Source organism: Arachis hypogaea, chromosome 13 (genome assembly GCF_003086295.3).
Source record: "Arachis hypogaea cultivar Tifrunner chromosome 13, arahy.Tifrunner.gnm2.J5K5, whole genome shotgun sequence".
NCBI lineage: Eukaryota > Viridiplantae > Streptophyta > Magnoliopsida > Fabales > Fabaceae > Arachis > Arachis hypogaea.
In genome coordinates, this window is record NC_092048.1 from 146,114,510 (window position 1) to 146,139,950 (window position 25,441).

Below are 25,441 nucleotides of genomic sequence, written 5' to 3' on the forward strand. Positions count from 1 at the left end.
AAAATAAATAAAACTTAACATTAGTTTTTATTATAAATAAAAAATCAATTTTTTTGGGTGACTATATAAAATCAACTTTGAAAAACCATAACAAATTCAATTAATCAATGTAAAAAGAATTACAAAAATAAAATTTTTAAAATATTTGAAGAGTAAATATAATTTTTTATTTAGTTTTATTTATATTATGAGGGATTAATAATATTGAAAAAATAAAAAAAGTTAACTTTAAACAATAAAAATATCCATGTTAAAAAAAATACATCTGAAAAATCTTTAATTGGTGATCGGAAAACCTAACAAATTCACCCAAAGAAAACATTTATATTTAAAAATTGAGAAGAGCGAGAGCTAAGACAGGAAAAAGGAGAAGAGGGCAAAGTGTACGAGAGAGAGAGAAAGGGTTTTTGTTCTCATTTTAGTTTCCGTTTCGGTGCAAATCCAAAGAGAAACAGAGCATATATATATCTCTTTGCTTCCGTATTTCAGGCTTTCTTTTCTTGTTTGTTTCGTTGGTGGTGTTGTTGCGGCGGAACCCTAGGAGAGCCCGGCGGGGGGCGCGGTGGCAGATCTGACGCGATACACAGTTTAGGAGAGGATGAGCGGGAAGAACAATGGCGGTGGTAAGGGCTTGCCGTCGGGGATTCCTTCTGGATGCCGGAAAATGGTTCAGAGTTTGAAGGAGATAGTCACTAACATACCCGACCATGAGATCTACGCCGCTCTCAAGGACTGCAACATGGACCCTAACGAAGCCGTTAGTCGCCTCCTCTCCCAAGGTTCTCTCTCTCTCTCTCTCTCTCTCTCTCTCTCTCAGCTTTCTTGAGTTGCAGTTGCAGTGAGTAGTTTTAGTTGGATATGTATATGTTCGCTAATCTTTTGCGTTTAAAATTTGTTTAGATCCTTTTCACGAGGTCAAGAGCAAACGAGATAAGAAAAAAGAGGTTCGTTGTTCTTGTGTTAAACCTATGCATTTTAGGATTTTTTTCTTTACGTTTCTTGCTTATTAGTTTATGTATTTGCTTTGCTCATTGCACTTGCACACTTATATTATATATTTCATTCATGTATTTTCTTTAAAAAATTATTTGTTGATTATTCTTTTATTTTTGAACAGAGTAAGGATACAACTGATTCCAGGCCTCGTGGAACAAGTAATACATCTAGTCGAGGCAGCGGGGCAAGGGCCGGGACGGACCGGTATGTTGGTCGTGGTGCCGCAAATCAATACAGTAGCAGTGGTATGCGCGCAGTAGTGTTGTTTTTGTTGCTAGTTTTTAAATTTTGATTTGGTATGCATTGTTAAGACGATGTTGCTTTGAACTTGAATTAATATTCTTTTTATTTTTGGTTGTCAGATTCCGGTCTATTGCAGGGGAAACCTGTAACCAAGAAAGAAAATGGAACCCCTGCTTATGGCAGCTCAACATCATATGCATCTAGTGTGTTGGAGAATAACGTGAGCAGACAATTGCCATCCCACAGGTCTCTTTTCCTTCATTTGTAGTTATATGTGCATGGAGATTTGGAAAAACTTATTCTCAGATTTGAGTTTACTAAAATTAATGAAAATCTTATGGTTATGGCTGCTTTTGAATTGTTCCTAGTAAACAGTTGAAATGGTTTTATTAGCACTTGCATTTATGTAGCATGAAATTCAGTTGCCAGGTGATGGATATGTAAAATGGTTTTCCTCCATTTTTTATCTAAAGAAGAAAGCCGCCTCTAAAAGCCACATTACGCAAGCAATTTTCAATGTTGTTTTAGTTTCGTGTTGTTTGCCTCTTAAACAGTTGATGCATTCTGTACTATTGATTCTCTTGACTTTATGGTTCTAATTATGAGGAACTGATGTTCCTTGTGTGCATTTAATGGCCAGTTCAAGCATTAATAGACAAAAACTCCTGCACATGAAGTTTGATATAAAAAAATAGTAATGTTTTTACGTATCTGGCTATTAATTTTTCATCTATCTTTATTCTTTTTGTGGCTTGACGTGGTTTCCTAATCTATATATGAAACATCAAAGTATTCCCTCAGCATCCAATATTTGCTATCCAATATAGTCCTTATAATTTAGTTAAACTGGTATTTGGATGACAAAACTCATGACATAGTTATGTTATAAAAACCAATTTTGTTGTTGCTAGCAAAAAGGATGACCAATGTGATTTACTCATAAACCTCTAGAAGGCTATACAATGTGATTTTGTTCATGTTTATAAATATCTTCAAAATTGTTGCAGTGATTCAGTCGGTGTGAGTGATGCATTGTCTTCATCTTCACAACTTGGTGGATTTCAATCTGCCTGGAGGGGGAACCCTGGTCAAATATCAATGGCTGACATTGTCAAGATGGGTAGGCCACAGTCCAAGACAATGCCCAACACTTCTATCCACGGTGGTAATCATCAGAATGCTTTTGCTCCTCCAGCAGCTTCGCACAACAATTTGCATTCATTGCAAGGTCATCCTTCCAAGCCGTCGGAGACAAATAATGATCAGGGTTTTGTGGTTAACCACAATGTTCAACAGAATGATGAATGGCCATCTATTGAGCATCAACCTGCTATTTGTGTATCATCTGCCGCTGATCTCCATGCAAATGCTGACTACAATACAAACTCTTCTAACTTTGTGGAAGCTAATCGGCAATTGAAGCCACATGCAAATGAATGTGTAACTGAAGATGGTCCAATGAGGAACCCAGACAATGCCGGATCTGTTTCCTTATCTGCTAAAAGTTTATCTGAGGATAATCCAGAAAGCGCATCTGCTTTTGAGAGTAGTCTGTACAAGGACATAAATTCCTACCAACCTCATCAGCATCCTTTCGAAAACAACGAAGGTGATGAGCATGCTAATGATTTGCAGTTTTGTGTCTTCCCCGCAAAAATTTCACTAATGATCATATTCCTTTGTTTTCATGATATATTTTCTGCATCTGTTGTAGAAATGATAGAGAGATTGTGTTTTCCCTCTGGCAAGTCAATCTGATGTCATCCTCATGTTGTGTGTATTTCACTACTTGTGATACACTAATGGTGGAATACACATGAGGATAGTTTAGTTCATGTGTATTCCTTCCGTGATGCAATTGGTTAGTTCTTTGGAAATCTTTAGTTATTTACCATATTAAATATATGCTGCATCTTCCTTTCAGCTGAAGATGGTGTTTCATCAGCAGTGACAAACTTAGAGCAGCTTAATCTGAACAAGGATGATGAAGGCAAAGAACAAGAGGAGGACAATCCTCCACTTCTTATTCCAAATCACCTCCAAATACATACCCCAGAGTGCTTTAGTCTGAGCTTTGGAAGTTTTGGATCTGGAAAGAACGCTGGCATCACAGGATCTGGGCCATATTCATCCCAGCCATTGGAAAGTAACTTGGAGGATACATCTGGAACCATAGATGTTTCAACAATCGGGTCCTCAGATGTTAGGTATGTGCATATGGCTTATGTGTGCGCACACACACAGTTGCATTTATAGTCATTTGTAGTTTACTTACTTTAATATCTTCTTGCAGAAACCCTGACTATTATGGGGATGAACATCTTGATACTACCTCGGATGGAATTTAGCTCACAGGGCTGGTGTGGATGCTGGGTCCTATGAACATTCTTCTGGTTCACAACCAGAGGCTTTGAAATCTGAACCTCCTGAGACATCTCACGAAAATCAATATTCATTTCATTCGTCTTCACACGAGTTTAATTATGAAAATGCTCAACCCCAAGATGTTGCATTTTCCCATTCACAAACCAGCTCTCAAATGCAGAATCTGTCTCCTTTCTCTAGTGTAATGGTAAGTATACAGTTAGAATTTTTAATATTTAATGTAAAACATATCAAAAGGCCAGCCATTTTATCCTTTTGTGTGTTTTAAGTGAATTTTGGTTGATTATGGAATATTTGTAATATTAATATGGTCCAACAATTTTGCTATCTACACCTAACTCTTGGTGCTGTTTTTCAGCAGGGATATACGAATTCTTTGCCCAGTTCTCTGTTGGCATCAACGGTTCAAACAGCAAGGGAGGATATCCCATATTCACCCTTCCCTGCAACACAATCATTGCCTGCAAAGTATAGCAACATTGCTTCGTCAATTGGTGGTCCCACTATTACCATGTCTGAGGTGCACTTCCAGTTCAAACTTTATATTTTTAGCCGATTGAGTGAGATTTTGTCATATCAATAAAATCGAGTGTTGTGGTTTACAGAATATGTGGTTATTCTTAGCCCGGAAAAAAGGATACCGGAACTTATAATCCATACTTTTACTGTATTTGATGTTGACTTCAGTCAATCAGTTGTATAGCAAAATTCGTTAAACAATACCTTTAGTTGAACCTTGGTGAAAATTATCTCCAAAGTTATGCTATAAGTTCAACCTTGTCCTTTTAATGTTACTAAAGGTTATTGGTGCATGTTGTTGAAAAAAAAAAGACTTTGTGCAATGATCCCATAAATGTTCACCTTGTACAGATGTTTGTATAGGTCACTGGTGCATTCTTTAAATAAAGATTGTTCACTAGAAGAGAAGATTATATTTCACAATTAAATTTTGTTTTTGTATCTTGAAATTGTTGATATTGGAAGAGGGTGATGTAAATGCAGTCTTATAATAACTTCTCTTTTCCATTATACAGGCTCTAAGAGCAAACAGTATATCTGCAGCTCAACCAAATCCGCAGGCACTGCCTGCCAGTGTTGCCACTGCACCTGCACTTCCTCAACACCTTGCTGTGCATCCTTACTCCCAACCTACTCTTCCTCTGGGACATTTTGCCAATATGATTGGCTATCCATTCATGCCTCAGAGCTATACCTACATGCCATCAGCATTTCAACAGGCCTTTGCTGGAAATAACACATATCACCAATCTTTGGCAGCTGTGCTTCCACAGTATAAAAATAGTATTTCTGTTAGCAGCTTGCCTCAATCTGCTGCTGTTCCATCTGGATATGGTTTCGGAAGTTCAACAAGCATTCCTGGAGGAAACTTCCCTTTGAATCCACCTGCAGCCCCTACCAGTACAACCATTGGATATGATGATGTATTAAACTCCCAATACAAAGACAACAATCATATGATTTCACTACAGCAGGTATAGAGATTGCTCATAGCATTGCTTTGCAACACTCTCGTTGTCGATGGTGAAGTTTCTTATGGTTCAAGGCAATCTGATGTGGTTCATTTTGTTGTATTAAAAAAACAAAAAAACACTATTTAGTCTATCATTTTATCTTTGGGCATGTTGGCTAATGTTTGTATTTACTTGTGTGACAGAATGAGAATTCTCCCATGTGGGTTCAAGGGCCTGGATCAAGAACGATGTCTGCCGTTCCACCCAGCACATACTACAACTTCCAGGGACAGAATCACCAACAAGGTGGATTCCGGCAAAGCCAGCAACCATCGCAGCATTTTGGACCCCCCGGATACCCTAACTTCTACCAACAAGGCATGTCCCTGGAACATCAGCAGCAGAACCCTAGGGAAGCATCCCTTGGTGGTTCTCAGAGCCAGCCATCAAAGCAGTCCCAACAATTATGGCAGAACAGCTACTAATCTTAGTCACTTCCCGGTTTTGAAGGGTCTTTGATGTGAGTTTGATGAAAAGTGATGACCAATCAGAGGCATTTCCGCGGTCTAATAATAATATTATATGTACCATTATTTTGGTCTTCTGAAAGGGACCGTGATGTGGCTGCCGCCCTGTGCGACGAGATTGTATTCTACATAATTATGTTCCCTCATGTTTAACGTAGGTACTCTGTGCTAATTCCGTACGATACTCTTTCTTTTACATTGTTCTCATCCGGTTATAGTGGAAAAGTTTCGTTCGTGGATGTTACCTCCTCCGAGTTCTTGGTTCCCTTTCTTATTATTATTCCTTTTATTATTCCTCTTATTAATTATATTTTTACACTATTTTTAATTTTACAATTAAATAGTTAAGTCTTTTAAAGGTCAAAACATTAAAATTAATAGAATATTTTTTTAAAAAAATATGGTCAGATTTAATTAAATTATTAATTATGTGTATTTTTAATTTGTAAAAAAATATTTTGTTAATTTTAATATTTTTTATATTGACAAAAGATGAATATAAAAATTTAATTAAAAAATATAAAAATTTAATAAAATTATAAAGACTAATAGAATAATTAAATTTAAAAATAATTATGTCCAACCAATATGAATGAAGTTTGACCAAAACCAAAAGCCTATAGCTAGATCGGCAGTGGTTATTCTGCTAGTGTTTAACACCATCCCTAAAGAGGAGAAATCTAGTATATAGTTCATTGAACTTGTTCAAAATGAGATATTATTACTTATCAGCATTATCAGCAGATTATTTTATACTTATAAGTCATACCATGATATTTCAGAAACCAATTAGTATCCGTCTTTGCTATTGAATAATGTAGGTAAGGAAGTGAAACCTTTAGTTGTCTTAGGTTAATAGAAACTAAGAAAATGAGAGAGGTGACGTGAAAAGTCAGAAAGAATAAAATAACTGAAAATAAAAAAAGTCATAGAAGACGAATAGGACAAATTATGCAAGATTAAAAGGAGTTTCTATTAGTCATCATCGTGTTGTAATATACACAATAATGCAGAGTATATATAATCCCCGAATTCATGTCATACTTAATTAGAAAATCCACAATACAGCAAAGGTTTAATTATTTGTTCATCTTGATAGTTTTATTAAATTTTTAATAAATTTTTATATTTTTTAATTAAATCTTTACACTATTTTTAATTTTGTAATTAGATTTTTTTATATAAAAAATATTAAAATTAATAGAATATTTATTCTAAAATATATATGATTAAAGATTTAATTAAATTTTTAATTATAAATATCTTCAATTTGTAAAAAAATATTCAGTTAATTTTAATATTTTTTAGATTAGAAAAGATCTAATTATAAAATAAAGTTTAATTATTCTGTTGGTCCTTATAATTTTACCAAATTTTTAATTAGGTCCCTATATTTTTTTCCTTTCAATTAAATTCCTACATTGCTTTAATTTTGTACTTAAGTTCTTCCTAGTGTAAAGTATATTAGAGTTAACTGAATATTTTTCGCAAATTGAAGGTATTTATAATGAAAAACTTAATTAAATCTTTGATCGTATGTATTTTGGTAAAAATATTATGTTTATTTTAACATTTTTAACATGAAAATGACGTAATTATAAAATTAAAAGTAGTATAAGAATCTAATTAAAAGAAAAAAAAGTATAGAAACTTAATTAAAAATTTGATAAAACTATAGAGACCAACAGAATAATTACACCTAAAATTAAAAATAATATAAAATTTTAATTAAAAAATATATAAAAATCTAATTATAATTTAATAAAATTATAAAAACTAATAAAATAATTAAACCTACAACAAAACTAAGTTGATTATTAAATGGTTCGAATCACAATTAGTGCAAAGGTTTTCCGTACACTAAACTAATTTCTTGACAGGGATACCATGGTTGACATGAATTGTTTGGAAGGGAAAGAATTTTTTTATTGGTAATAATTACAAATTTATAAAAGTTAAGTAACTGGTCTGTGTTATTAAAAAATGGATTCTCTCTAATTTTTTTAATATTTAAAAAAATAAAATATAATTTCTAATCTTTAATTTTATAAACAAATCAAAATTAAATATAAAAAAATAATAAAAGATTAAATTTAACACTGGACACCGTCCAATTTTTTTTTGTGGAGAGGATCACTCCCGTGTTATTGACATAAGGATGATGAGCATAGAATGTTGAATGCATATAGTATAATATCCAGACGAATAATTAAATATATAATATGCAACAACTACCAAACTTTGTACGATACCTCGGAAAATATTGAAATCCAGATCTATTATTTGTTTGATAAATATAATACTTCAGCATTTAAAAGTAGAATGTTTAAGGATGTCCTATCTAATTCAATAATAAAAGAATCGGAAATTTGAATTTTTGAGGCTAATGTATTGATAATGTAAAAAATTTTATACAATTATATAATTATATAAAATAGTTAGTTTTGTTGATGTATTATTATATAATTCGATACACGTATAAAATTATTTTAGAATAATAATGTATTAAAATTAATTTTTTTTAAAGAAATTAATAAAAGTCTTTGCTGCTGTTGTTGTTGTATGGCTTTTAGGTTTTTTCCAACATTTTATTTTTTATTTTTTAGATATTAGTAAAACTTAAAATATACAATACATAAAGGTATATTATTAATATTATTGAGCTGTCCAAAACTTTAAAAAACATCATTAAATTCAATAATTAAGTATTACACTAAAATTTTTTTCATATCCAAAAAAATTAGTCTTTTTTTTCTTTGATTTAGATCATCTAAACTGAGAAATTGTAGTTTGAATATTAAAAATAGCAAAAATATTAAATTCATAGGTTGAATACAATAAGTGACGGAAAAAAGGATGGTTGACATGAATCGCTTACAAGGGTTGGGAATTTTTTTATCGGCAATAATTACGATAATTGTAAGTAAACTAATAGTTTTCAACTTTTCATGTAACAAATTTTCGAATAATATAACATGCAGGTGTAAGCTGCTGTACCTCGGAGTTGACATAAACTATTAGATAGCGTTTGCATACCCAACTCTATTATTGATGGAAAAATGATAAAAGTTTTCTAATGAGTGTGTTAAAAGTTACCTTTATTTGTTAATTAAAATTTCATTTAATATACGTTAATATATCTTAGAACGTTGTTTAAATTACAATGAGATGATTGTTCAGCATGCTATATATTAGGCGGCCTCCACTCTTGGTATTTGAGATGCAATACAAGACTATTAGTAGGTGTGTATGGATATTCAGTCCAATTTAATAATAATATCTATATTCTATATCTATTATAAAAAAATTTCAGCGAGTTATAAAATTATTTGGTCTGCTAATTTATATGCATGGTCTCTCTTAACAACTCATTTGTTGTCCCTCAAACCAATTCATCATATTAATCCCACTAAACATACATGAAATAATAAAAAATAAATATTATATTAATATTCTAAATAAAAAAAAACAACTAATAGGATCATCTTTAAACGGCTTTTAATAAGTAGGAGTGTATTATTACTTGTTGAGTAATATTATATGACAAATAAAATTTATTATTTTTAATCAATAATTTAATATTTAGCCGAGTCCAAATAATAAAGACTAAATTTTAAATTTTAAATTTTAATTTTTAAATCTAAATTTAAATACTATAAAAATAATTATTAGTCTAAAATATTAATTAATATTAATAAAAGATATTGACTCTTTAATAATTTTTATTTATTAATTAAATAAATTTTAACTCTTTTTTTAAATATTAACATTTTCTTAATATTAATAAAAGAGTCCTTAATATTTTTTTAATATAACTAGGTATCTTTTAAATATTATTCTTTATTCAGTTTTTAGAAGAAAAAAAAAACAAGTATTTTTTTTATTTTTTGAACAATTAATACGTAAAAATAGGTATTTAAATTAATTAAATAATAATAAATTTTTAAAAAAATTGACCAAAAACTAAAATTTAAAAGACAAGTAATATTTTTGATTTTTTTATTTATTAATTAAACAAATTTTAACTCTCTTTGTTTGTTAATTTTATATTGTTTAAATCTAAAAGGATAATTTGTTAATTAAGTTAACGAATTTTTTGTTAAATTTATAAAAAAAATCTAAAACATATTAATTTGTTTGTTACATATAATAAAAAGTAAATTTTAAAAAAAATTGCATTCCTTTTTTTTCGTAGCGCATTATATTTACTTTAAATGGCTGAGGTATGTTAAAATGATAATACTCAATATAAAAGAAAAATACTAAATGATCAAATGAGTATCGAGCTGGGTAGTCGTTAGAAAAGCTTAGGTGTTGTTAAATCATTGTCTAACGATTTTTTTTAAGGAAGTCATTTTCCAAAAAATTAATAATGAAGGAAGCAAATACCGCTGACTTTTTTGTAACTGCCTATAAAATCCTAAGAGAAGTTATAGTAGGTATAGGAGAGATACAAAATAGGTATCTCCGAGAACATAGTGGTGAGTATAATAATGGAAGGCATGAAGAGTGAGAAGGAAACACTAGCATCAAGTAATAGCGAGCCTAAGAAGAAGAAGATAATTAGTGATAGAAAGGCTTCTTGGGGTAAGCTTGTTGGCCGTGTTGATTCCCTCAATTTGGAGGCTGCAAGAATTCCTTCCACCTATCACCGCCATTTGGTTTGTCATCCTCCTCTCAATCTTATCAACTTTCGAAACTTATGATACATAATAACATTGTAACACCTTTTAACATGAGCAATGCTACATTACCAGTAAATATTATTATTTTAGATTGATATTTAGTTAATAATAATTTATACTTACATTAATAAAGATTTACACATATAAATTAATACAATTTATATTTATATTTTTTAAAATTTACACACATAAATTAATAGAATTTATTTATTAAAAATAACTTAAAATTTTTGCTAACTAAATATTAGTCAAAATTACTAAAAATTAATGGTCATAATAACAGTTTTAGGCCATAATAACAATGTTTATATTTATTAAATAAATAAAAAAACCTAAAACATGATACGATGACCCTAAAATTTGATGTATAACAGATAAGTTGGAGAACAACATTGAGCTTAGCATTTCAAAGCATAGGGGTGATATATGGGGACATTGGAACATCTCCACTTTATGTGTATTCAAGTACCTTCACCGATGGTATAAAAAACACTGATGATCTTCTTGGATGCCTCTCTCTCATCATCTATACCATTGCACTCGTTCCCTTCCTTAAGTATATTTGCATCGTTCTGTGGGCTAATGACAACGGTGATGGTATGTTAGTGTCTTATTTCTTAAGTATAGTGTGTATTTAATTTTATGTCCTTTCTTTTGGCGTCTTAACTAATGTTATTCATTAATAAAGTGTATATACCTTGAAAAATTAATTTTCTATGGAAAAATGTAACTATGAAATATAGTTGATAATAATTATGGAAAACTTGAAAAGAATGACATCAATTATATGTAATTAATAAGCTTTTTAGCTTAGTTCTAAAAATCTTACCGAATGGACCGGTTTAACTGAATTAATTGGCAATTAATTTTTGTCGGTATGCTTCAGACAAAAAATCGATTGCAAAATCAATTAAACTAGTTTAAAACCAGTAAATCTGTCTTTTGTTATTGAAAAACGTATAATTTTTTTTTTGAAAAATATACATTTTATAAAAATAATTCTTTTATTATATTCTTAAAATTTTAAAATTTCAACTGAGTTGTAACTTAGTTGAAATTTTAAAATTTTGAATCTCTAGATTTGTAAGTTTAATTACTATTCGAATTTTAAAAATATTTTTTAGAGAGATAATTTATGTCATATCAAAGTTTTACCTTAAAAAGTCTAAAATTTTCTATTGTGTTTAGTTTAAAAATAAAATAAGACAACTAAAATATGACATAAAAGACAACAATATAAAATTTAATGTTTTGTATTTTGTTTGATAATAGATTAAATATAAAGATAAATAAATTATGAAAAGCCTAATTTATCTTCATTTTCTACCTCATAAGATTTAGAAAAAAAAATATAATAAAAAAACATAATTATAAAAATATAAAAATAATAAAAAAATACAAAAATAAACGGTATCTTTTATTAATGTCTTTATATCTTTATAAAAAATATATAAAATACACTAATTCAATATATTAGAATATAAATATCTGTATTTATGTTTCATTTATCAAACATTATTTTGTATGGTTGTATTTTTATTACAGCGTTTTGGTACATATAAACAAATACGGCCTAAATAAATATATTCCAAGAAACATTATTTTGTCCTTTTTAGTATTTTTTATTATTTCTAAATTATTATGATGTGTATTTAGGTGGGACATTTGCATTGTACTCTTTGATTTGCCGGTACGCTAAGGTGAGCTTAATTCCAAATCATCAACCAGAGGATATGCAACTTTCAAATTACAAACTGGAAACACCATCAAACCAATTAAAGAGGGCACAAAAGATTAAGGACAAGCTAGAGAATAGTAAGTTCGCTCAGCTTCTGCTTTTTGTTGTGACTATCATGTCAACCTCTATGGTCATCGGAGATGGAATTCTCACACCATCCATTTCAGGTGAAATTTTGTCACTAAAGAAATTCAACTCAATTAATTAATGAATTAATATCAATATAATTGTTAACATTCATTTTCGAAATTGTTTGCAAAGCAGTACTTTCTGCAGTTGGCGGGATCAAATCAAAGAGTGAATCACTTGGCCAAGGTACATACATGCTTCCCTCTTCTACTTAAGTGTTTATATTTGTACATAAGTTGCTGAGGAAAAGTATATAATGGTACTGTTGTTTCAGGTGCTGTTGTGGGGATCTCAATAGCAATCTTGATAATTTTGTTCTGTGTTCAAAGATACGGCACTGATAAAGTGGGCACAACGTTTGCCCCAATAATCATTGTGTGGTTTTCATTCATTGGAGGCATAGGCCTCTTCAACTTGTTCAAATATGAAGTTGGTGTGCTTCGAGCTTTGAATCCAAAGTACATTGTAGATTACTTCAGAAGGAATGGTAAAGACGGATGGATTTCTCTGGGTGGAATTTTTCTATGCATTACAGGGACTGAGGCCATGTTTGCAGACTTGGGTCACTTCAGTGTACGAGCAGTTCAAGTAAGTGAATAAGCAGAGTGTGGTGCTTCAAGCCATATTCTCATTAATTTGCTTTTCCTCAACAAAATATACACTTACTTCCATCCTATGCTTATTGCAGCTTAGTTTCTCCTTTATTACATTTCCTGCACTAGTGTGTGCATACAGTGGACAAGCTGCATATCTTAGGAAGTTCCCGGACCATGTGGCGAATACATTTTATGACTCGATACCTAGTAAGTTTCTTCTATCTTGGTAGTAAATTCAGTACACGCAGATTCATCAAATGGCTGAAATGCCGAATTTTCAATATGCAGGTGCAATATATTGGCCAACATTTGTTGTGGCAGTTGCTGCTGCCATCATTGCAAGCCAGGCTATGATTTCAGGGGCATATTCTATAATCCAGCAGTCTCTAAGTTTGGGATGCTTCCCTAGTGTTAGTGTCATACATACCTCTGCCAAGTATGAAGGTCAGGTTTACATACCCGAGATCAACTACATTCTTATGATCTCGTGTGTCATAGTCACCGCCGCCTTCCAAACCACAAATAATATTGGCCATGCTTATGGTATGCTATTATTAAGAACTCCAATTTCATAGTCTATCAAGTCAAACATAGACCTTGTGTGCTAAGTCTGAATTTCCATGACAGGGATTGCTGTGTGCATGGTGATGCTTGTCACAACGGCCATGGTTGCTCTTATAATGCTTGTTATATGGAAGACAAATATATGGTGGATTGTTCTTTTTGTTTTGGTATTTGGTTCGATCGAGATTGTGTATTTATCATCCATGTTAACTAAGTTCATTCAAGGAGGCTTTCTTCCACTAGTACTTGCTTTGTTCTTGATGGCTATCATGGCCATTTGGCATTACACACACAAAAAGAGGTATATGTTTGAGGCCAACAACAAGGTTTCTAGTGAACATCTAAGAGAAATAGTAAGCAAACAGGTTGTATCCAGAATACCTGGAGTAGCACTTCTATTCTCAGAGCTAGTTGAAGGAGTTCCACCCATTTTTGCTAAAGTTGTTGCCAACATACCTCATATCCACTCTGTTGTTGTGTTTGTTTCCATGAAGTCCATCCCTATTAGCAAAGTCGCATTAGAAGAGAGATTCCTTTTCAGACAAGTTCAGCCAAAGGAATATAGAATCTTCCGCTGTGTGGTGAGGTATGGCTACAATGATGTGATTGGGGAACCAAAAGAGTTTGAGGAACAATTAGTTCAACAGCTAAAAGAGTTTTTAAGACTTCAAAATTTTACTCATGTATACGAGGGGGTGGGAGTTGGTGATGCTGAGCATCCAGATTACCATTTGCAAGTGAGTATCCAACAACAGCAATCCAGCAGTGAATGGTTTGCTAAGGATGGAAAAGGTTCTTCTAATCGAATAATGCCTGCATCATTTTGTTCGCACCAAGTGGAAGACCAAGTGGTGCAGTCCCAATCTGGTCAACAACATTCAAGGTCTAACCCTGCCATAAATGTGTCCCATGCTTCATCAGGCTCCATTCAGTCATTTGGAGCAGTTAGTAGAATCTCAAACCCAACTCTGCAGGTAATAGAAGAGGAGATAGCATTTGTGCAGAAAGCAATGGAGAGAAGTGTGGTCTACATGTTGGGAGAAGCCGAGGTGGTGGCAGATCCCAATGCATCCGTTTTAAAGAAAATAGTGGTCAATCATATCTACAGTTTCTTGAGGAGAAACTTCAGGCAGGGAGAACATCTAATTGCAATCCCACGTTCAAAGCTACTCAGGATTGGAATGACATATGAGATATGAGATATGATGACACACTGAAAGATCAAGAATGCTCTAAAGATAATTAGTAAGTAAATAAGAAATATGAATATTGTACTTCAAATGGTTTGGCTTTTGCCTTTCGTAATTGGCTTGATGCCAACTAGGTTGTTGGTTGTTACCATGAAATATAATGTAATCATATAGTACTAAATGTAATGGATTTTGTTGTTGTGCATGTTGGATAATGTTAGAAATTAACAATGAGGAAAATTCTATATTCTAGGAATAAATCCTCTCTACTGCATGTTTAATTGTCGAGTGTCGACATGACAAAAGAGAAATTTACTTCAGCACCATAAATGAGTCCCACCAGGTTAGATCACATCCTAAAAGTTACAAACAGATCTAAAGACAGAAAAATAACTGAAAGCAACCTTCAAACAATAATACTCAACCAATAACTAGGATCTCAAAACAACAAAGATAAACTCAGTTATTCAAAAAATTTAGGGATGGAGAAAAAAAAGGTCTATCCTATCCATACAAAAGAAAGCATGTATCAACCAAATGAAGCAATAAGGTAAACCCTATTTTTTTTTGTCTGATCACACATACATTTACAAATTCAGCAAGTAAGCATAGGACTAAAATGCAACTCCAACACAAATATTGTATAAAATCACAAATCATGAGATCAAAACATGCGGAGATTGTTGAAAATGTAATAGACATTATACCACAACATGGGAAAATTGAGGCCATAACTAGCCAACATAACCATCCCTGAAACTAAAAATTTTCAATAAAAGTAAAGCCTTAAGGGGGCACACCGCACTGCAGTCCCCAGCACAAAGCCTGCTATTTGTAGTTGTTTAGTTGGCGCGGCTCTTGAACACATCGAGATCCATCTCAGTAGGATCAGTTGCTTGCAACTCCACTTGAATCCCATCGAGCTCTCTCTTGAACCTGTCTTTGGAGCTTGCATAAATCATCTTATTTCTAACCCTTGATGTGTCAGGAGACCTTCAAATAAAAAAAGCAACAAAGTCCAACAAAAGTTAAATTAATATCAATCGCAGCAACAATAAACAATAAAAGCAAATAGCTGGAGTATAAACAAACAAACAAACAAACATCTAATTACCAAGCAATGAAGAAAATCCTGCTTTTAGGAACATTGCCTTCAGTCAAGTACTCGAAATCATATACAGCATAGCGGCACTCATTAGGAGGGAGGCAAGCAGTGAAATCTTCATAGCCTTGAGCTGGCTCACCAAGCTTCTCTACAATGACTTGCTTCTGATTCTCCTCAATCTTGAAAACTATGAACCTGTGAGTCCTTTTTGCCTTGAGCTCCAAAAACCGCAACTTGCAGTCATCATGGACTGCCATTCCTGAAGCAGCATTTGCCTGAGAAATTGAAAGACACACAAAATCAAAGCAATTATGATCAAGCATCTCCACAGACAAGCCCAAATGATTGATTACATGCACATACTTGGTTTAATCTCTTCGCCACCAAAGAAGCTAGTCAATAAGAAAAAGAAAATCAAATTATTTGATCTTCACCTCTAATTGGTGAAGATTCAGTGGATGCGAGAATTTTTAGACAAATCTTATCCGAAACCCAAAGCATTTGACTTAAAATTAAAATGTTAATGTGTATGAATTTGGGGTTAATTGGAGTGTATAAACAACTTTGAAAATTAGGAAGGGAAACGAGTAATCAGATCTGAGGGGAATGATGTATAATGATCAGATCGAGAACATGGAAGGTGTGTAATCCGAAACGAACAAGATCAGCAAACAAATACAGTGTCCAAAGTGATGATCAAAATAGCTGTTGATTTTAAAGTTAAATAGCAGCAGCAGCAGCAGCAACAACAACAACAACAACAATAATAATAGTAATAAGGTAGCAGGAATTGAAGCAGAAGTAGTAGCAAAGAAGAGAAGAGAGCAGACCATGGTTGCGTTGAGTAATTGGTGTTGATAAGTAAGAAAGAGAGAGAGGGAAGAACGGAAGGAGAAAAATCGGAATGAATTTGAGTTCTGTTTTTCTCTGTCTCTCAAACAGCAAAAGGTTGCGTTGATAATAAGAAGACAAGAATAAGAGAATAGTAGGCACAAATTTAATTAATTAATACACGAGTGATAATGGGTATTGTGGTCCATATCATGTCATGTGTACTGTATTCACCTGATGTGCCTCGACTAGCATAGGTGTATAAATAACATTAAATATATATGGATTTATATATATGTTGCGCCTTAAGAGCATATGTAGTTGTCAAGTATCAAGGGTGGTTAATTATTATTAGTATATATGGTACTGATTATTTATTTGGTATATTTCAAAGTCAAAAGTTTAATGGTAATTGAGAATTAATGTATGAACTGATATTGATTAATTAATTATAACTTAAAAGGTTGGAAAAAGAACAACATTATTATCATTGTTCGTTGTAGTCGTGGATACATGACCCAATGATATAAAAATAGGATGATTATTATTTTTAAAGAAAGTAACTCAGATATTTTTCTCACAATAACATATAATTTATCATGGACTGAAATAATTTTAAAACTCAGCCCAATTCAAATTCTACAAAATTGTCCAAATTTAACAATTAAAATTTTTTGAGCTAAATTTAAACAACTGAAAAAGAATGTAATTTTTAAGGATGTCTTGAAAAAATTAAAGAATTATTTTTATGTCACTAAATTTCAAAAATGAGGATTGCTACATGTACATATGTTACTAATTTTATAAAACAATGACAAGTTAATTGACTAAAAACATTATGATAGTTTGGTACATGCAAAAATACTTTCTAAAGAAGTAGAACTACACTTATATGATACAATGCTAAAACATATGTTCCATAGTCCTTATGGAACACTTGATCAATCTTCACCCTGCATAAAAAATTATCAATGTAAATGCAACTACCCAAAAGACTTTGCAGCAGAGACACAAAGAGGACTCATAACCGCAATATAAGCGACAATTTGCCACTCTAATTCCAATTAACCAAAATGTCATAGTTAACAATACATAGCTACTACTAAAGTATGATTATCATATTAATATTGAGATGTGTAATAGCATTAAGAATATAAAATATCTCTACAAGTATTGCTACACGGGTCTAGGCAGGGTTGCAATGGAGATTCACAAAATTTCTCACGTTAACGAGGTCCAACAGTTTATTAATACAAGATGGATTACCGCTTTAGAGATATGGTGGAGAATATTTAAATTTAACATTTACCTAATGAATGAATCTATGGAAAGGTTACAAATTCATTTGCCAAATTAACATTAAGTGAACTGCTATGATCATCAAACCATTCTTAAAATACTTAATGACAATTATTTCTCTAGAACAATGCTTATTGAATTCTTTGCCCTAAATCGGGAAGAGGACTAACAAAATAGGCGTCTTCTGTGGAGGAAAATTCTAGAATATTATACTTGGCATAACAAGAAAAAAGAATAGCATCGGCGCAAGACACAAAGGAGAGCCGTCGGTTTGAATTTATACTGTTTTACCTTCAGAAGGAGAAAAATTTTATTTGCGTATTCTGTTATCTAATGTTAGAGGACCAAGCGGTTGTGATAACTTTCTAACAATGAATGATGTTCAATATTCACCCTTCAAGCAATCTGCTCAATATCGAAGATTATTAAAGAGTGACAGTAGTAGCGCGGGCCAAACGTCGGTTCGAAATTTTTCAAAAAGAATTTCGTCACAAGTATAGTTCTAAACTAACAAATGACCCGTATAAGAGTTTAGAAGATTTTCACAATTCAAATCAATAAAAATTGGGAGTTTTAAATCCCGGGTCATCTCTCAAAAGAATGACAGTGAGGTGTGCGTATCATTGGCTATGAGAAAAATGGGGTTTGAAATGCAAAAGACAATAAATTAAATGACAAGAAAGTAAAGAGCAAACAAAGAAATTCAAGTGCTGAAAAGGCATCTTGGCAAGAATTGAAAGTCAAGGATTCATATCCAAGTCATTGACCACAAATATGACAATGAAGAGTTAATCCTACTTCATCATCCCCAAACATCGGAAAAAAGTCAAATAGGCATAGTTGATCTTAATCTATAAGTCTTAGCCTTAGTGAAAGACTAGCGTCAGTGGAAACAAAACTAACTATCAATCCTAAATTACCAATCAATATTGGAATCAATGACTCAAGGCCACCTAAGTCTTCAATTCCAAGCTAAGAATGCAAAATTCTACTCTAAAACTAAGAAAGACACTTTAACAAACACTTTGAATGCATAAAAGAAAAACATGATAAATTGCAAAAATTATAAAATCTATATCAACTAAATGTAAGCAAGCAATAAGAATAACTAAAAGGAACAACAATAAACATAAGAATATCAAATTGCATTAAATGAAAATTAGAATTCAAACAAGTGTTCATAAACTAAAATTGACAAAATAAAAAAACTAACAAGTAAAAGTAAACAAATTAAGATACTAGAACAAGGAATTGTAAAGAAAACTACAGTAAAACAATAATTAAAACTTAAATCTAAAAAGAAATTAAACTAAAAATCCTAAAACATGGTTCTACACTACTACTATACTACTTCTTACACTACTTGCTTGATTCTCCTTGAGTCTTGCCTTCAAATGCTTCAGAAATGAGTTAGATTGGGCCCAAAATGGGCTTGAAATTATGATTCACGTGTTTATTTAAGTAAATTATGTGTTGTCACCCGAACTCGACCCGGTGGCCCAATCATCATACACAATTAATATTTTGTATTATTAGTGATGGATGATGGCTATTCTTATGTGGATTTTGTGTTATTAGTCATTATAAGACTATAAGTTAATGTTTTATGTTTAAAATGCACAAGACTTTATATTAATGCATAATATTATGTTATTTGTATTGATTAAATATTTGGTGTTATTAGACAATATTAGTATTGATTGTGGTTATACTTTAATTTTAGAAAAGAGTTGGTTCTTGTTATATTTTTCTAAGTAAATTTTACCATGTCAAATAATGGTTGGAGTCTTAGAAATTTGGATATTTTCACATGCTAGCTTACAAGAAGGTATCAAGGTAATGTAATGTTAATGACCTGATTTTTACCCGGTTTTTACCCAGTATAATCGTGACCCAAAAGTGTGTTAGTTTCGTCGGGTCTAGGGCCAGGTTTGGGTCTAACAAATATACCTGGTATATTTTCGGGTCGGGTCTGGGTCACATCAAATCCAGTTTCACCCGACACATGAACACTCCTAGCAGTAGTGGCTAACCAATGGAGGGGGTGCTGACAGTAGGAAGCTCACCAGAAATGATAGAGAACAGGGGGCTTCCTATTTCTGGATTCAACCACGAAAGTTGGCAGTGAGAGAGAGAGCAATAGGAACCTGAAATGGGTGTGAAAAGGTGATGAGAGCTAGAAGGAGGAGTGGTGGCTGTCGGCAGTGAGAATGGTGGTTGCCGATGGCAGGTTGTGGAAGATGGTGGAAATGGATGGTTGGGGTTGGTGGTTATGGGCGAAGAAGAAGAAAGGAAGGAGTGTAATGGTTGTGTGTGAATTAGGGTATTCACATAAAAGGGTTAGGTTTTTGAATTTGTGCATGCATCTACCATGCGTACGTACAACTTGAGCGAAATTTGGAGGTGGTGCGTACACACATAGTGTGGGTACGCATGATTTCAATTCTGTAAATGGTGTGATGTGTACGCATACTCCATGGGTACGCACGATTTTGGTTCTGGAGGGGAATCATGCGTACGCATGATAATATATTTTTTTTAAACCTACGCCTAAAAAATCTTTAACCTATTTTCTAACATCCTAGAGACCATATTTAACTAAAAAATTATTCGTAAACTTAATAATTGCAACAAGGATAGAAAATCAAATTAAGAAAGCTATTAACTATTTCAAAAGTGACATCAAACATGATGTTTAAACATGTAATTAACAATAAGAATCTATCAAATCAAGCTAATAACTAAGAAAAACATGTACAATAATAGTAAAAACAAGTGAAGGTTGGAAGATTTTACTTTGGTGGGGTGTCTCCCACCTAGTACTTTTATTTAAAGTCCTTAAGTTGGACATTTGGTGAGCTCTTGTCATGGAAGCTTGTGCTTGAATTCATCCTTGTACTTCCACGAATGCTTGGACTTTTAATGCTCTCTATGATTCCAATTGATGTACGCCAAGCTTTGATGAAGTTTGAAATAAGCTAAGAGCTCCCAAAGTTGATGATCCTTACTATGTGTTCCGGGATCCCAAACCTTGTTTTTGCACCTGTCTTCTAGTTGAGTCACATGATTCCATCTGGGTATCAACACTTCTGAATTCTCCCTTAAATATCCAAGCTTCCTCCTAGATCCATTCAATTGAGCATTGCACCAACCTCGGAACCCAACCAAACCTTGAGGTTTCAATCATAGTGAGCCTTGATTTATGTTGCCAACCACTAACCACCTCTCTCTTGCTTTTTAATCCACACAAAGATCTAAGTGGACCATCCGTTTCTAGAAAGCTGTATGCAAGTGGGCCAATAAAGTTAAAGGACAAGATTTTTACCCACGCAATGATGTGATCGATGGTGGTGACTTAGAAAGAGAGGCTTCCAATAGCTTTAGCACCAACAACTTTAGCAAAGTGATCTCCACTCCCTTTTACTTTTCTTGGATAACTTCCACCTCTTGACAAGCTTCCTCAAATTCTATTCCTTGCTCACCAACTTCTTCTAACTCTTCCTCATTACTCAAGTCATGTTTCAGAGGTTGTGCACAGTCTTCCTCAACATCAATACTACACTTCATAGAGAAAGGTTCAATAATCTCAACAAGATCATTATTTGGAGTGAAAGTGTCTTCAATCTTGGAATCTATCTATTACTCAACTCCTTCTAACTCTTCAACCACTTTTCCAAATTCACCGAGTTCAACTCCCTCCACTTGTTGCAAGTCATGCTTCAATTTCTCTTCTTTCTCTTGAGGTTCCAAGCTCTCTTCCACCCTACATTCTTTAATTGAAGTTGATTCTTCACATTCATTTGAGGAAGTGCTTGGATTGTTGTAAGAGCGTATTGAGGCCAATCGGGTTAAAGCTTTGGCTAAGATAGCCATGATAGTGTTTTGACGCTCAATTCATTATTGCTTTTCCTTCTCGCCTCACTTTGTTCTTGAAGAAAGGAGTGGAGAGTATCATCTATGGAGTGACTCCCAAAAACTTGAAATGGTTCATTTATCAACTCCTCTTCCTCTATTTGGGGCTCCAAGGTCTCTTCCACACTACACTCTTTGGTTAAAACCAATTCTTCACATCCATTAACAAGAGTGCTTTGATTGTTGTGTGAGTGAAGTAAGGTTAAACAAGCTATGGTTTCTGTTAAGGAAGCCATGATAGTGTCGTGCCTCTTTTGAGATTCTTCTTGCTCTTGGAGAAAATTTGATGAAGGTTGAAAAGCTTCTTCCACGGAGGGTTGTGGTGGAAAATAGAATTTATCATCTGGGTGAAAGTTTTCATATATGGGAGGTGGTTCATAAGGGTGAGAGTGTTGAGGTTGTGTATATGAAGGTTGTTAGTTAAGGGAGGTTTGAGAGTATTGATATTAGAATGGTGGTGGTTCTAAATGTGATTCATATAGCTCATATGGTTTTTTTTAGGCACATAAGGTTGGTGGTATGGTGGATATGGATTAGGATCATATGGAGGTGTTTGGTGGTAAGATGGGACTTGTGAGTATGGTGGTTGAGGACAATGTTGAGGAGGTGGATGATAGGCATATGGTAGTTTTGATAAACATAGGGAGGCCCACCATATCCATTGGATTGGTATGCATTATGAGGTGGATTGTGATCATAGTAGATCGAAGGAGGTTGTTGTCATGAAGGTTGTCCATAAGAACGTGGCTCCCCCTGCAATTGCTTTTTTGATCCATAATGCGAACCATCATTGAAGTTTTCATTTCCTATAATATAGTTATAACCAAACTCAAAACTAAAAGGGTGAGAATTCATAGAGAGAAGAGAAAATAAAAGCTATTAAGAAACAAAGAAAAACATACTCCTAACTACTAGCAAAAACAAGCAAATAAACAAAAAGCAAACTATTCACAATATTAACAATAACCAATAACAAGCACACTTTGCAATTCTCCGGCAATGGCGCCAAAAACTTAGTGTGGGCCAAATGTCAGTTCAGAATTCCTCAAAAAGAACCTCGTTGCAAGTATAGTTCCAAACAAACAAATAACCCGTATCAGAGTTTAGAAGATTGTCACAATTCAAATCAATAAAAATTGGGATTTTTAAATCCTGGATCGTCTCTCAAAATAATTGCAGTGTGGTGTGCATATCATTGGCTATGAGGAAAAAGGGGTTTGAAATGCAAGAGACAAGAAATTAAATGACAAGAAAGTAAAGAGCAAACAAGGAAATTCAAGTGCTAAAAATGCATCTTGGAAAGGATTGAGAGTCAAGGGTTTCAATCTAAGTTATTGATGACAAACATGACAATTAAGAAGAGTTAATCCTACTTCGTCATCCCAAATATCGGAGAAAAGTCAAATAGGCATAATTGATCTTAATCCACAAGTCCTAGCTAATTCACTAATTAGACTTAGTAAAAGACTAGCATCAGTAGAAACAAAACTAACTAACAACCCTAAATTACCAATCAATATTGGACATCAATGACTCAAGGTCACCTAAGTTCTCAATTCCAAGCCAAGAATGCAAAATTCTACTCTAAAACTAAGAAAAGACATTTTAACAAACACTTGGAATGCATAAAAAGAAAACATGGTAAATTACAAGAATTATAAAATCTATATCTACCAAATGCAAGCAAGCAATAAGAACAACTAAAGGAACATCAATAAACATAAGAATATCAAATTGCATTAAAGGAAAACTAGAATTCAAAAAGTGTTCATAAACTAAATTTGATAAAAATAAAAAAAATAACAAGTAAAACTAAACAAATTAAGATACTAGAATAAGAAATTGTAAAGAAAACTACACTAAAACAAGAATTAAAACTTAAATCTAAGAAGAAACTAAACTAGAACCTAAAATCCTAGAAAGAAGTTGGAGCTTCTCTCTCTAGGAATTAATCTAAAATATGGTTCTACACTATTAATACTATACTACTTCCTACACTGCTTGCTTGATCCCCTTTGAGTCTTGCCTTCAAATGCTTTAGAAATGAGTTGGATTGGGCCCAAAATAGGCTTGAAATTGCGACCCACGTCTTTACTTAAGTAAATCATGTGCTGCTACTCGTGCATACGCACAACTGGGTAGATTTATAAAACTTCATTTCTTCGTGATTCTTCCACTTTTGCATGCTTTTTCTCCATTTATTCAAGCTATTATTGCCTTCTAAACTTTAAATCACTTAAACAAACATATCAAGGCATCGAATAGAATAAAATTAAATTAAATTTAGCAATTTTAAAGCATAAAAAGCATATTTTTCACAATTAAGTACAAAAAGAAAAAATTCACAAAAACATGCAATTTCAATGAAGAAATACAAGATAAATTGATAAATTCCACTCTTTTCAACCCAAAATTCATCATAAAATAGGGGTTGATGCATTTTTTGGCGGTAAAAAATTTGACACGAGCTAGATATCGGTTCAGAATTTCACAAGTTTCAAAAACTCAATTATGTCGCAAGTATAGTCTAAACTGGCAACCAACTCACAATTAAAGTTTAGAAGGTTGTTACAAAAATCAAATCAATAACTGGGAGTTGAGTCCCGGGTCGTTCTTCCTCGGACTTGCAATTGAATGCACATCATTGGTTATAGAATTTGAGGGTTTTGAATATGAATGCAAAAAGATAAGGTAACTAGAATTTAAAGAGCAATCAACAATAAAATTACAATAAATAAAAGCAATAAGCAAGTAAATAACTATCTAGTAATCATGCAATTGAGATGGCAATAATTAAGAGGTAATTATACTAGAAAGCAATGGAATTAAACTAAAAGGTCAAGAGAATTGAATCAATAAAAAGATGGTAATCAAATACTTGAAAAGGTTCATGAACTAAGGGAAATAGCAAAGGAACTCAAGTAACTCTAAGGAATTCATTTGAGAGTGATAGTAGCATTTGTGCATGTTTGATTGAGGCATCTAGTTTATGATTGGCATGTGCTTTACGAAAATTATTTGTAACCATCTTAATATTTTGTGAGCCTACAAATGTCAGAAGTCTATGAGATAAACTTTTTTCATATATGGTGAATGATTATCTATCAACTAGTACTATAATACCCTTAGGGTTAACAAATCACTATTCAAGGATTTAAATGATATCCTCCTTCAACATGAAAACAGATTACACAATACAATTTGCCAACTCTAACTTCTAAAAATGACAATAACAACTTGATACCCAGAGTTATCCAAAAAGAGCTGTGCATTGAAGCTTTTGTAAATTTTATTTTTTTCGATGACTTTGGCTTACTGCATACTGTTCACTGTCAGTTTGGTTTTAAGGTGAGTACAGAAAAGGAGATTGGTTAGGCTTAGGTTTCTCTTACTATTGGAAGTCCTTAATTATTTTGTAGTTTCATTTTGCTGATTTTGTTTCCTTAGAGAAATTTTGGAGATTGGTTAGAGTTTGAAGATTTGAGGATGTGATTAATTTTTGAAACTTTGGGGCTGCATGTTCAAGTTGTGGAAATGATAGTTTTAACTGTTTTGAGTATTATAGTTGATTGTAGGGTGTTCTCATTTTGCCTTTCTTCAACAGAGAATGCCTTCGCCTGCTGCTTGCTGCCGTTGGGCGCCGCACCGCTACTGGGTTTTACCTTCTAGAGTTCAGCTGTTCAGATTCAGTCTTGGATTATTCTTGGTACATTCATTAATCATGATTCACCGAAATTGATTATTCTTGGTACATTCATTGTTGTTTGAT

At 32.7% G+C, this 25,441-nt stretch overlaps 2 protein-coding genes and 1 pseudogene across 2 annotated transcripts; 2 read left to right on the plus strand and 1 right to left on the minus strand.

Moving 5' to 3' along the window:
• Positions 1-263: 263 nt before the first annotated feature.
• Positions 264-5,867, plus strand: LOC112792781 (uncharacterized; annotated as a pseudogene).
• Positions 5,868-10,070: 4,203 nt separating this feature from the next.
• Positions 10,071-14,785, plus strand: LOC112792782 (potassium transporter 5-like). The gene is made up of 8 exons (XM_025836154.3): positions 10,071-10,284; positions 10,683-10,905; positions 11,965-12,213; positions 12,311-12,361; positions 12,450-12,763; positions 12,864-12,978; positions 13,060-13,314; positions 13,399-14,785. Exons 1-8 carry the CDS (start codon positions 10,117-10,119, stop codon positions 14,532-14,534), a joined length of 2,511 nt encoding a protein of 836 aa, XP_025691939.1. The 5' UTR covers positions 10,071-10,116; the 3' UTR covers positions 14,535-14,785.
• Positions 14,786-15,145: 360 nt separating this feature from the next.
• Positions 15,146-16,725, minus strand: LOC112792783 (actin-depolymerizing factor 3-like). The gene is made up of 3 exons (XM_025836155.2): positions 16,461-16,725; positions 15,640-15,905; positions 15,146-15,518 (listed from the first exon to the last, which is right to left on the minus strand). Exons 1-3 carry the CDS (start codon positions 16,461-16,463, stop codon positions 15,368-15,370), a joined length of 420 nt encoding a protein of 139 aa, XP_025691940.1. The 5' UTR covers positions 16,464-16,725; the 3' UTR covers positions 15,146-15,367.
• Positions 16,726-25,441: the final 8,716 nt, after the last annotated feature.